Source organism: Labrus mixtus, chromosome 8 (genome assembly GCF_963584025.1).
Source record: "Labrus mixtus chromosome 8, fLabMix1.1, whole genome shotgun sequence".
Taxonomy (NCBI): Eukaryota; Metazoa; Chordata; class Actinopteri; order Labriformes; family Labridae; genus Labrus; species Labrus mixtus.
Window position 1 is genome coordinate 23,173,310 of NC_083619.1, and position 13,258 is coordinate 23,186,567.

The 13,258-nt window shown below is 40.9% G+C and overlaps 1 protein-coding gene across 3 annotated transcripts in view; it reads left to right on the forward strand.

Moving 5' to 3' along the window:
- Positions 1-13,258, forward strand: part of LOC132979438 (netrin-G1-like) — a 74,406-nt gene that overhangs the window by 27,141 nt on the left and 34,007 nt on the right. For all 3 annotated transcript variants that reach the window (XM_061045248.1, XM_061045249.1, XM_061045247.1), the window contains exon 3: positions 7,440-8,083. In XM_061045248.1, the coding sequence (XP_060901231.1) occupies positions 7,440-8,083 (644 nt within the window). The remainder of the gene's footprint in view (positions 1-7,439; positions 8,084-13,258) is intronic.

Here is a 13,258-nt window from a genome sequence, read left to right on the forward strand (position 1 = left end):
TCTGAAGGTCAGAAGAATGAAAAGCCTGGCTCTGTTGTGAGCCACTGCTGGCCCTGACTGCAGGTCATTAAAGCTCTATTGAGTTTCTGCCAAAGCTCTGACTCTCCCAATATCTCACCATGGCTCATCTCAGCTGTCTTTTCCGTCAGAGCTTATACAGAGCTCTGAAAGGATCAACACCCAGTCTCTGTGTTCACTATACACTCAAGCGTTCCCACTTCTAAAAAGCCGACCTAGAACTACCTTGATAGCATCCTCTTTTTTGGCCCGTCCTCTGTGTATCACAACAAACGTATCATCTTGAGTCATATCGAGGTACAGTGTGAGTGCGGGGAAAAGAGAGTGCACCTCTTCTGCTCTGACTGAAAGTTGACAATTTATTGTGGTCTCTGATGGGTATCTTTTGCTTTTGTCAAGTGGTGCTTCGGCTCAAATCATCATCCTTTTTGTAACCTGGATCAACTCCCTGAACACTGAATCACAGGCGAGTGATATCAGCAAGCTGTCATTTGTAAAACTCTGCTCCTCTGGTGCACCCCGTGAATGAGGATGGGCACTCCGAGGTGTGATAGAGTGGGTTTGGGCCGGCGATAGGTCTGCAGGTGTCATGCGGCAGGTTAGGAGGTGTAAAGCCAAGCAGGATGATGGGATGATTAATCCAGCAACACCTCCGCTCCAGAGGGAGAGACTCCTCTCACAGCAGCAGAGGATGAGGGTTGAGTACAAAGTAAAGAAGCACACACAGGTCACTGACTCTTTCATTTTATATAACTGCATGTCCCATCTGCAAGTGTTCTAAACAGACACACGAAAAAGTATTTATATTTTACACGCAATGGTATTAGAGCATCCAGTTAAAAGGAAAGTGTAGTTTTAATTATTTTTTTAATATCATTATTATAATAGTAAGAATATACTCACCCAGTACATTGCTTGTTGTACTGTTTTCAACAAATGCTTCAAATTAGATTTTTTTGAAAGAGAAAAATTGGAGATGAATGTCAAAGTTGTTACCCAAACTCTTCATTGTGAACAATGACTGACACTGTGATTCATGGTGACAAAAATAACTTAAGCCCTGAGTCTTCCCATCATTTTGTCCTTGGAGCACCCCCTATTTGTACCTCAGAAAATCGGAGCCCCCAATTTGTTCTTCGAGTCCCTCCATTGCCCTAGCAGGTGTTTGTAGTCGAAATGATATCCAATTAAAGAACCAAACTCAAAAGTTTCAGAATCGGAAGTTGTTAGAAACAGTTTCCAGGATGTATTGAAAGTGATTCAAATAAGTATTTTTGGAAAGATTGGAGGAAAGGAACTGTTGATTAGTGTAAACCTTTCAGAGCATCTTGTGGTGGAATTTCTGCATCTCTGTATATGTACAGACATTTACGGATTTACAGTCACAGCTGTACTGATTAGGGCAGGCCATGACTACGCCAACCAAGGTCTCTGAGTCTCCCCTCATATCTGGCTGTTTGTTAGACTTAGTGTTTTGTTTCTCTCAAGCTTTTAGGTAGAGTAGTTAGGGTAACATGCCCCCGACTTTAGCATCATCTTGAGGATAAAAACCAAGCCTATAGGACGGTCTGACAGAACTGGCTTGGCCAGAAACTGTATGACATGTGTGCTGTTAATTTATTTTCTTCTCTGGAGTCATTTATGAATAACTTCTTAAGCCGTCTGAGTCTCCTGAATCTTTATCGTGTGAATTCATGTATAAACACATTTCCTCCACACTGATCGCTTTCTCTGAACTTAAAAACTGTATTCAGTAAAAGCAATAAAATAAAATAAAAATAATTCATCTTCACTGGAAGTGCACTGCCATGCATCCTTCTCAAAAGATTAGCGTATCAATGTATAGAGTATTTATTGTATGTTTGCCTGAATACAGTTTCAGTGTAGGTGTTTTGTATAGCACTGTTTATGCAGACAGGAAGGTTTGCCAAACGAATCAAAATTTAACGAGTCATTATTTGATTGACACACAATTTGATTAGTTATAATTTCTCAACCTAACATGAGCACCATTATTATTCCCTCCCAGTGTTGTTCTCACTGAGCTGCTGTGTAATTTGTGCGCTTAATGATCTCTTTATAGTCTCCGAGTCTCTGTTCAAAGCAAAAATACATTTCCCCCAGGACGGTTTGGTAACTGATAGCATGATTTTTCTCCTTTTTTTTCTGACAAAAAAAATGCCTCAGTCAAAGCCAAGTCAAGCCAAATTAATTTAGAGAGCATTTGCTAAGCGTAACTGCTCGTCCTGGAGATAATTACAGAGAAATAAAGCGGAGAGAACATCTCAAACTTCCAGCTTGAATGTCATGACGCTGAAAGAACAAGCTCGCCTAAAGGGAGATGACTTGAGTGGGAAACAGTGGTGAGTTCAATCTGTAATCTGAGCTTCAAGTCCAGGAATCTGTCAACTAAACTGATTGGTTGGATTGCCTGCACCCATCCTTCACCAGGACCTGTCACGGGCCAGAGAATTTATCTGCAGAGCCGCATCTTGTGTCAAAAGCCACATCAACAGGTTACGCTTTATCAATCACATTGGCCATATGTCACTCATTTAAGCAACTGCCTCACATCACATCATCGCCTGACCGCAAGTGTGTGTACATGCCTGTGTGTGTACATTTTTGTGTGTGTTCATGTGTATTCCCCAGTTTCTGAATGTTGTTGCCGCCCGCCCCCAAACTCTAATCCAGTGCATCCAATTTAGGAGAGAAAAAACTGCACTTTGAGTTCAATTTTGTGTCAATATTTCAAAGATTTTATTGATGTGCAACAAATGTATTCTGCGTGTGTACGTTGTCCTGTCACGGTTCGTTGATTCCTGTAATAGAAAACCTCGATAAACCATTGAACACAACCATGAAATTACATCTAAATATCTGCCGAGCCTTCACGACAGTCTGCAGCGAGAATGTCCTGATTGCTTCGTATCGCATGTGAACGACATTTGGATGTACATTCCAAGCTCAAGTCTCAGCCTGCCTTCCCTTGTTCTCTTGCTCTCTTACTGTGCGACACCCTGATATTGGATTGACCTTATAGGCTGCAGAGATCAGGACATCATTAGCTGTGACCAGCCGCAGACTGGCTTCTCTGGCTGGGCCTCCTGCATTAAGCCGCTGCCCCCGGTCGGATCATATAGCATTGATAGAAAGCAGCTGGGCTCGGTTACACCGCTGCCGTGGTGGCAGTAGAGATGTCAGCAATACCAACAAGAGACAGGCCATTAGAAACCCCTGGCAGAGCGGTTTGAAATGAAGGAGTTTGGAGGACTTTCTGACTGATGTGACAGGGGCTAATGGTGGTCCTTTAAATGTAAATCTTAGTATTAAGAAGATTAGTAGGATATAACAGAAAAGAAAATTCCTTGAAAAACGGTTATATTTTTAAAAACAATGAAAGATCTAAGTTATAAGCTTCCAGTTTGCAACATAGACCTTTAAAAATTGTAGTTTTAAATCCCAAGTTGTGATCACCTTGATGATATCATAATGACATCATCAAAGCTATGTGATTTTTCCATTGGAATTTGGATAATTGCAGGAATACGTTCATGATGATTACATAATTTACCAGAAAAAGAATCCTCAGAATTAAAGTAAAACAGCGGTTAGGTTATAATCTCGCTTTATCAACACAAGTTCCTCACATGAGTTTTAAGTAAACGTCTCGTCACACAACTGAGAAGGTACCTGTTTAATACACGATGCAGTGTGTATTGAAGATGTAATTTAATAAAGTAGATACTCGTTTTTATAATAAGTAGAGAGTATCAAACAGTGCCAGTAATAATGAAGTGTATAGGTAAATGCAGGGTTATCGGCTTGCTGCTTTCATTAAAACATAAAATAAATATATTTCATATGTACAAATTGTCATTCCAAACATCTTTTTCCATCATCGTGTTTTATTTCGATGGCATCATTACTGTAACTTCATAAATAACCCATTCAGCATCGTGCTTTCATGGCAGCATTTCTTTTATAAGGGCATCTTTCCATTGGTCGATATCTCATTTTTTTTTGTACAAAACTCTTGTTTCTCTCGAGCTCTCTGCTGACTATTCCTCTCTCCCTCAACCATGATCACAGGAGAAGGATCAAGCTGAGAGGGCTTATTGTTTTCCAATAGCTGCCCCCCGGCAATGGTAGTGCAGCCCTGAGTCTTAAATGACCACAGAAGCTATTGATCTTCATAATGCATTGTTTTTGTTGTTAAATAAGCACCACAGGAAATCCAATGAAAGGTCCTGACCTTTCCCCGTGTCACTATCCACTCCACCTCCACTGGACTTTATGAAAGCATTCCAGTATGCAGGGGGATTCATGGGTCAAAAGTAAATAGTGCTCATGTCACTTAAGGTTAGATTTGAAAAGTGTTATTAATGATTAAAAGGTGCTTTCATGAAAGGTTTGTCCGCAGCAGCCGCCATATTTGAACCGGCTGCTTGGTTAGAATAATCACTTCCCTGAAGGCCTGAAGTCGGGGGGCAGGCGGAGAGAGAGAATGATTATAGATTCAATTTATGACTGCCTTTCCACTGGTCTCTGAACACATCTTCTGCTGGCGTGATAAAGCAAATTTCTCTCCCTTCAAAGCTGCTATTTACCCTGCTTCTCACTGTTCAGCCAGGAAATTGTTTAGCCACAGACGCCGCGGTCTGACTGCTTTATATCATCTGCGAATAAGGCTCCCCGTTCGGGGTAGATGCAAAGGCTGCCATCCCGCTGCTCACCCTGAACATCACTGTTACAACAAATGAAAGAAATTCCAGTGAAAACCCATGTGCTTGAATGACAACAGAGGAATCTGTCTCTCTTACTCTGTCTCTTTCCCTCCCTCTCTCCCCCCGTACGGTCAAGGTCTGAGTGGACCTCCAAGGCTGTTAGGGGGGAAAAATAGCGTATATAACGAGCCACATCATCGGCAAACAGTTGACACAAGTACGATTTATTGTCCCTGTGGCCAAACTCAGGCAGCAAACATCCTCCCGATTACCCTCTCTCTTTAAGATCTCTCTCTCTCTTTCTCCTCTCTTTCTGTTTTCAGGCTACACTATGGCCTTTCAAGCTTCTTGCTGGATCTGTGTGGGCGTGAGAGAACACTTTTAGCAACCAAGATCGCTCTTATAAGAAACACATCGCTAAAAGGTCTCTACTATTATACTCTCTGTCCCTCCCACTCTTTCTCTCTCTGTCTTATGGCAGTATAACCCTTATTACCCTCCTAATTGGATCACGCAATGCTCCTTTGAGTCAGCAGAGCAGGCCCAGTGACCCACAATCCCTTAGTCTGCTTCTACCTCGGCGCAGAGTTATCACTTCCAGCCGAGGAGTGGGCCATTGATAACACATCAGAGTCCAACATTGAATAAAATGAACAAGTTCTGTATCTAAAAAACAGGGCGCTCATGCATTCATCTTTCTGGGGAGAAGATAAACATCAAGTAGTTTTTTCTTCTTCCTTTAAGCCAGAGGAATTTAGGGTCTTTACTCAAAGACAGAAAAGCAGCCATTGGTCTTTTCAAATGAAATATAATGGCGTCTGCTTATCAGTATTCCTGCCAGCGATCTGCGCCCGACAAAGTGGCAGACAGAGCTGAATGCACGGAGAGATAAGCGAGTAATGTTGCAGATAGCACTGTTCTCACCTTTAGATAATTTTGCGTGTAGAGTGTCGGATGATTGCTGATTATCGAACCGCTTTACAGTTGATCTGAATCTCATCTGCACTTAACCTCATTGTTCCTGGAGCAGAGGTGAGAGGAATGTCAATTGGAGTGTGTCTTGTGCTCTCTGGCTCTGTTTCAGCTCCCTCTCTCTTCTCTCTGCCGTTCCTCCACACTTGCACACAAGGATATAACCGCGTGTACACACACACACACACACACACACACACACACACACACACACACACACAAACAAACAAACACATTCAGAGCTCTCTATCCCCCTCTCACAAACAAACGCATCAAGAACTCCTCTTTCTCCCCGCGAACACGCTCACACAAACAGCCAGCCTCCTCCAGTGGATGTCTGTGGTACAGAGCAGACGTGGGCCCATGAAAAATGCATATCCCTTTGCGTGTTTCATAAGAAACACTCAGCGGGATTCTATTCCCATCCCAGCAGAGATACCACACAGGAATATCAATTACACTGGCAATTTGGGTGGCAGAGTAGGCAGGAATGGTTGCTGAACGAGAATCTGGGATCCACGGTGTCATCTTAATGAGAGGGTCAGTGTCGCCAGAAGCTCTGGGGGGCAGCATTCCTAGTGCAGATTATAACATACACGCTGGCCTGAGTGTGATAGAAATGCTATTGAGTACGGTGCCTGAATCCTGATGGGATGGCAGGGTAACGAGCCACTGGAAAATAAACAACCTGGACCAGCAGCTGACCTGGGGGAGGCTTGTGGGTTTGTAATAGTGAGGGTGGGACTATAAAAGCTATGTGCTTTAAAAGCGTAGTGTTCCAAGACTCAGATTTTAGACTGAATCTTTCTCCAATAATAACTATAGCAGGTTTTTAAACAATCTCTAGCATCCTGTAGACTCATTTTTCATCATGCATCTGAAATCTTAACGCAAGGAGCCACACATAACTGTTTTGTGGACCAAATCATAAACACAATTTGTGCAATTTTCATTGAATTTGCTATAAATTCGCACATTTCTTAAATATTAAAGTCATACAATACAAGCGTTAGGACACTCCATCAATGGCAAAATTATAGATCTTCTTGTCTTAATTAAACATTGCTTGCATGCAGCATTTATAGCCTAAGGTTCAAACAGCTGATACTTATTTTTGAATTAAACAAACACTGGAACTCTGAGAAATAGTCTTGTTTAAAGTAGTTCAAATGAAGACAATCCATGTATGTAGTCTTTAAACATTCGGTTCAAACGTTCACGTATGATTTCTTTTCAGGGCAGAACATTGTAAAGCCTCTACCCCTTTTGTATTTAATGTTCTTAACTGCTTTTCTTCTTTACCATTTGTCAGTTTTGTCAAAACTCTTCCTGCAAAAAGTGAAACAGCAAATTTCAGATATTTTCAGCATGGGCCTTGATTTTTTATTTATTTCACCACCATGCTGATCAATTCTGATCAAACTTTCATGAGTCTTGCTGTAGAGTTACCTTCTCCCCAGCTAGCAAGAAGAGGATATCTGTGTCCCAAACCAAGGGAGGAGTACATTTCTTTCCTCAATAAGAAGGGCTTGTTTCCCCACATTTTACCCTAGAATTTAATCAACATAACGTTTGATCAAAACTACTACACTCTGATAAATATACTATTTTAAAACAGCTTTCAAATTGGTCATGAAAAAACATATCTAGGTGTTATAAACAACATTGTACCCTTAATGTAGTGTACACTAACACGTGCTGATCTATCTGTTTCTTTCACAGGAGAATCCTTACATGTGCAACAATGAATGTGATGCCACCACGGAGGAGCTGGCTCATCCTCCAGAGCTGATGTTTGACTTTGAGGGTCGGAACCCCACAACTTTCTGGCAGTCCACCTCCTGGAAGAAATACCCAAAGCCCCTTCAGGTCAACATCACTCTGTCATGGAACAAAACCATCGAGCTGACGGATGACATCGTACTGACCTTTGAGTCCGGCCGACCCGAGCAGATGGTCTTGGAAAAGTCACTGGACTACGGACGGACCTGGACCCCGTACCAATTCTACGCCACCGACTGCCTGGACGCCTTCACCATGGAACCCAAGACGGTGAACGACCTCTCCCAGCGCACCCTGCTGGACATCATCTGCACCGAGGACTACTCCAGAGGCTACGTATGGAAGAACGACAAGACGGTGCGTTTTGAGATCAAGGACCGCTTCGCCTTGTTTGCCGGACCTCGGCTACACAACATGGCCTCGCTGTACGGCCAGCTGGATACCACCAAGAACCTGAGGGACTTCTTCACCATCACTGATCTGAGGATTAAGCTGCTGAAGCCAGCCACCGGAGCCACCATGGTGGATGAGAATAACCTCTCCAGATACTTCTATGCCATCTCTGACATCAAGGTGCAGGGAAGGTAAGACGCATTTAGATTTTGTTCTGGTTTTTCTGCAGTCTAAAGGCTTGTACTTGGAGACTTTCAGATAATATTTTTTAAATCAAAACAATGCTCTCCTCAGACACACCTCCATCATCCCTCAGCTCCCCACTCCCCTCCTGTCTCCACATTTCACTAGAAGGACTCTCTAAGGCAGTAAAGTAAAACGTTCCACTGTATTTAGGGTATATCTAATTTTTCAGACATTGATATTCAGAATGCCGCATAATATGCCTTTTAAACAAGACTCAGACTTTGGATGCGTCAGCAACCAAGGCCGTCTTGATAAGTGCCTTCCAGTTGAAAACTAGCATGCTGCATCAAATTCTGGACCTCATTCAATCTCCACTGCAGAATATTCTGGTCATCAAACATTTGCTATGATACATTATACCTCTCCAAAAACATCAGTTAGAATTGTTTGGCTACATTTCTTTCTACCAAAACACTTCAAGAATCAAACAGATGTTTTAACCTAAGAATGATTAAAATTCAGCTTTACTTGTTGGCAATATTCACCACTAGTTTTGTCTGTTTATCGCTACCAACGGTCACTCACCTTTTACACAAGAAATATGGCACAGTTGTCCATAAAGTCCCCAAAAAACCTTAACCAAAAAGTTCAGCGTTTCACTGTGAATTAAATTTGTCTTGGACCAGGAGAATCACAGAATTGCAGATTCGATGAAAACAGTAGAAACCATGAGGCACTGTGTCAATAGCCTATAAGACTTTGATGCTGTAGATGGATCCTGCAGATGGATTTTTTAAAAACTGATAAATAATTCTAATATCTGAACATAGTGGATGAAAACTCATGGCAGTGAATTTACCTGTAGAGTAGATTAGTAGGAATCAAAAACTAACAATGGTGCTTCTCTTTGTTGGGGTAAATAACCTTCTTTTTTGGTAGAAATACTCGTGATTATGTTTTTTCCATTTCTTTGAGGTGCCTCTTTGTAGAGTTATAGTGTTATCCTGTTATGACTCAATAATTAACTTACTGGACAAGCTGACTGTCACAGTCCAACATGAATGAATGTCGATGAATGCATTTTGATAAAGGCATCACATAGGTGATTACAACTGGTTGAATTTTCAAAGTGCAGAGGAAAGAATCTTCAAAGCCAGCAACTCCCTGAGCCTAAGTCCTTCATAATTCCACATCTAAGGGTTTACAAGGGCAAAGTGCTCTGTGGCCTAGAATAAGTTCAACCCAGCCCAAAATTGCATTTCTAAAATAAGTCTGAATCAGAAAAAAAAGAGCTGGCAGCCGGCTGCAGATACTGAACTCTACTCTCCTAAATTACTTATTATAACCCTAACTTGACAAGGACAGAGGGCTGAGCTCGCCTCCTGTGAGCCGTGGCGAAGAGAAGAGTTTTAATGCATGTCTCTCTGCATTTTTTATGGCCGACACACATTAAGATTCCACAGATGTCTCATTATCCTATAAAATATGATCACCATTATTGGGTCAGGTAGCCGATCATTTGGATAAATGTTTTGTTTTACAACATTTTAGTCAGTACAGCTTAGTAACTGATTTGGTTATTACCTTTAATCACTAAGACTTTTGATAGGTATGAACTTTTCACAGACCTTGTGTGGTTGGGCAATGTTTCTCTTTGTTATGAATTATTAACTTTTCACCTTCTGTGAACAGCTTCAAATATCAACCTCCAAAATTTGGTGTTTAAAACACACTTTGCATTGCAAAAGTTTCATGTATCAAATATTGGTTGCGTTTCTTTCCTACTCTGTACATCAGCCCAAACACAGAAAGTGTCATTTTTTAGCATCAACATAAAGGTGCAAGAGGAGGAGGCGACATCTTGCATGGATAGACAGCAGAGAGAAGTTTTTTTGGTCTGATGAAATACAGTTAGGCGCAAAGCCACATTTTGCCCCAAGTCAAATATCTATGTTTGCAGGATTTTGTGCAGTTACTTTATTACGAGCTCCACATTCAGTCTGGTTTGTCTGTAGAGAAGGACAGTGATTCATGTCAAACCGAAGTCAAAGTCTGTTTTATTGCTCATAATTGCATGATTAATAGTCGAGTAATATCTTTTTAGTAAAATGTCCTTCGTTTCTGATGAGTTCCCCTAAATGAGTATGGGAACGTTTTATTAGATTTTATAAAAAGGGATGTCTGAGCAGTGAATTTTATTTGTTTGGCTTGGGGCAAAACAACTTTTTTTCTTTGCAAAGTAATGCAAGTCATGGTCATTTAATAGATGTATTAATTTCTAATTAATATTAATCTCATAATATAACATATTAGCGTGAAGCCACGTTTGAATGATTTTTGTTTCCACTTGGGGGCAGTAGTGGCCGATGTGAACGCAGCTTGACCATATTATGTACACACATTACAATGAAGTAATTGGGGGGGGGATCTTGTTTGCAAACAGTTACTTATTCCAGATGCATAGAAACATTACATTACATTATGCTTCAAAATGGTTAGCCTACTTGTTAAATAAAAGTACAAATTAGAACTATCTTCTTGCTCTGATTTGGTCTAAATTTTTGGCCGATGTTAACCAGCTATTTGACAGCTATGTCAAGCCTTTGGGCCTGAGCAGGTAGTGTACAGAGAGTTTCATAATTCATCCCTGGATAGGAGGATAAAGAAAACCTTGGTTAACAAGCATGAAAACCAAAGCAAAACTCCAAAGACTCGTTGAAAAAATATATAGAGCTGATTAGACAGAAGAGCTGTGTTATTGTTCTTTTCACATAACACATACTCATTTGATCCATTGTGATTATAAAAATACTGATCCAACCAATTTAGCATGCTTCCTATCCAAATAAGGTTAAATGTCAATGTTCAAATTTTCCCAAATTAAAATCTGCATTTCCAGTAATACTCTAAAGACATTCTGAGCATATGCCATTAACACAGCTTGCAATGCTGCTGAGTATATTGCATCAGTGAGTCATCACAATGCCTCTGCGATTTTCAGGGAATGGAAACATTGTGGTTTCATGACGCATGGAAATGGCCCACATGACGATCATAAAGCCTCTACAGCTGCTCTCCAAATGGGACCTGTGTTGCTTGCTGCAGTTGGTTTATATGAGGATAACTAGGTTGGTAATGACCCATCAGATGGGCCCTGTGTGATTTGAAACAGTTACTCCCTAATTAGGATTCAGTCGACTTCAATGGCAGATTAGAACCATTAGCACGTTGGCTAATTGGTAGGAGACTAATCTCGTAATTAAGAGCATTTGCAGCTGATTAAATGGTAATCATCGGAGACACGTCAGTGAAACGTGGAGACATACAGCATTGCCAGGCTGTGGTTCCAAATTTAGCCTTGCCCTGTTCAATGATGAGCAGATTTATGGTTTGATCTAGGAGGTTTCCTTTTTTAGGAATATAATAATGTTGCTTTAAATAACACACATTTCATGATATCTTTAGTATTTCTTAATCATCATGACTGCTGCCGGCGAAATATGAACAGCTCAGTCATCGAGCTGTAGCTGTCAGAACGGGCAAACAATCTAACAACACTTCATTATGTTTGATGGCTTTGATCACATGCCACGACAAGTTTCATAATGGTGCCCTGATATTCCCAACACAGCCTTTTCAGAGATGTATACATGTTCTGCAGTCAGACACACTCTTCCAGTATTCATGGTCATACTGTAAACTTGAATTGATGAGTTCTAAATTGCATAGCCTGGTACCCAGCACAGAATAGCATCTCCCACCGATATCTTATTTTGCCATTCATTAGAAAGAGCAGCAAAAGGTTGGATGGTGGGGGGGGGGAATAAGCTATTTTGCCCAATTTTCCATCCTGCCCCTGGGCATCGAATTCAATTTTCCACCAAAAGTTTGCAGTGAGAAAGAAAAGAAAATAAACATACGATTTCTGTCCAGAGGTGGATCAGTAACTCACTTGAAAGAGGGTGGGTGAGACAGGTGGGAAGAGACTGATTAGAGTTCCCAGCAGCCTCAGCAGCCTCCTGGCTACAACCAAATGTGAAAGCCTTATCGCAGAATGGCCATCCTGTCCGTGATTTCCCAGAATGCTCCACAAATGCTGATGAACTTTCACTCATACACAGCCAAATATTTGCAATGGTAACCTGCAGATATGGTCGTGAATGTCAGAGTGAATGGCTGCTGTTTAAAAAAAACACCAAATTATATTCTCACAATGAATTTGGAATGGCTCTGCCAATATGACATCATATAAATATTGTGACTGTTTAGGCTTTGTAAGGAGTACTATGACTCATTTACATTTGTGATTATTGTATTGTATAGGTTGTAGTAATAGTAGTATGACAGTCTTGCTTGGTAAAATGAAAGAAAAGTCATGAAGTGGTTTACGTAGTGTGAACAAATATTTAACTTTATGTCACAACTGAACCACAGGAATAAACCCAAATGCTCAACTCATAAACAGAAGCCAGATTCAAAGTCTGTTTAATGGGGAAAAAAGGTCGCTACACAGAAAACCCACATACTCAAAGGCAGAGGTTTCCAAATCGAAAGGCTAATGGCTAGGTCAAAAACACAAAAAACAGGTCAGATCAAGGCTATCAGAAAACACTAGGAAATAATTGCCGGAACGCTGATGCTAAGGTACAAGACCAACTGGCACAGAAGGAGGAGAGCATGCTATATACTGAAGGGGAGTGGAGACAACAAGACACAGGTGAGAATCATCAGGTAATCAGACGCTGGGGTAAGGGCATCATCAGATCTGAAACGAGACACGGGGTAAGTAACTAACGTAAAACAGGAAACACAAGACAAGAAACATGAGGATAACAAAATAAAATACACATAACTAGCTAGGAACTGTGACAATAACCACTTCAGGTAATACAGTGGATGTGCTTGGGAATGACATATGTGTGTAATAATATGAAAACAACATTATCTGCTTTGTTTATTCTCGAGTTGTCATAAGTTGTGGGTACGAAACGTCCAAAGATGAAGCTGTGTAGACTATTAAAGTCACTGTGAGAAAGGACAGGAATCCCAAATTTCATATCCAGATGCATGTTTATAATCAGGTACACCAACAAAGGTTACAGAGTTTTTTGAGGAATAACTCTTAACTTTTCTTTAATGATCTAAGAATTGTTTCAGAGCACAAGTTATAAAACTGGCTT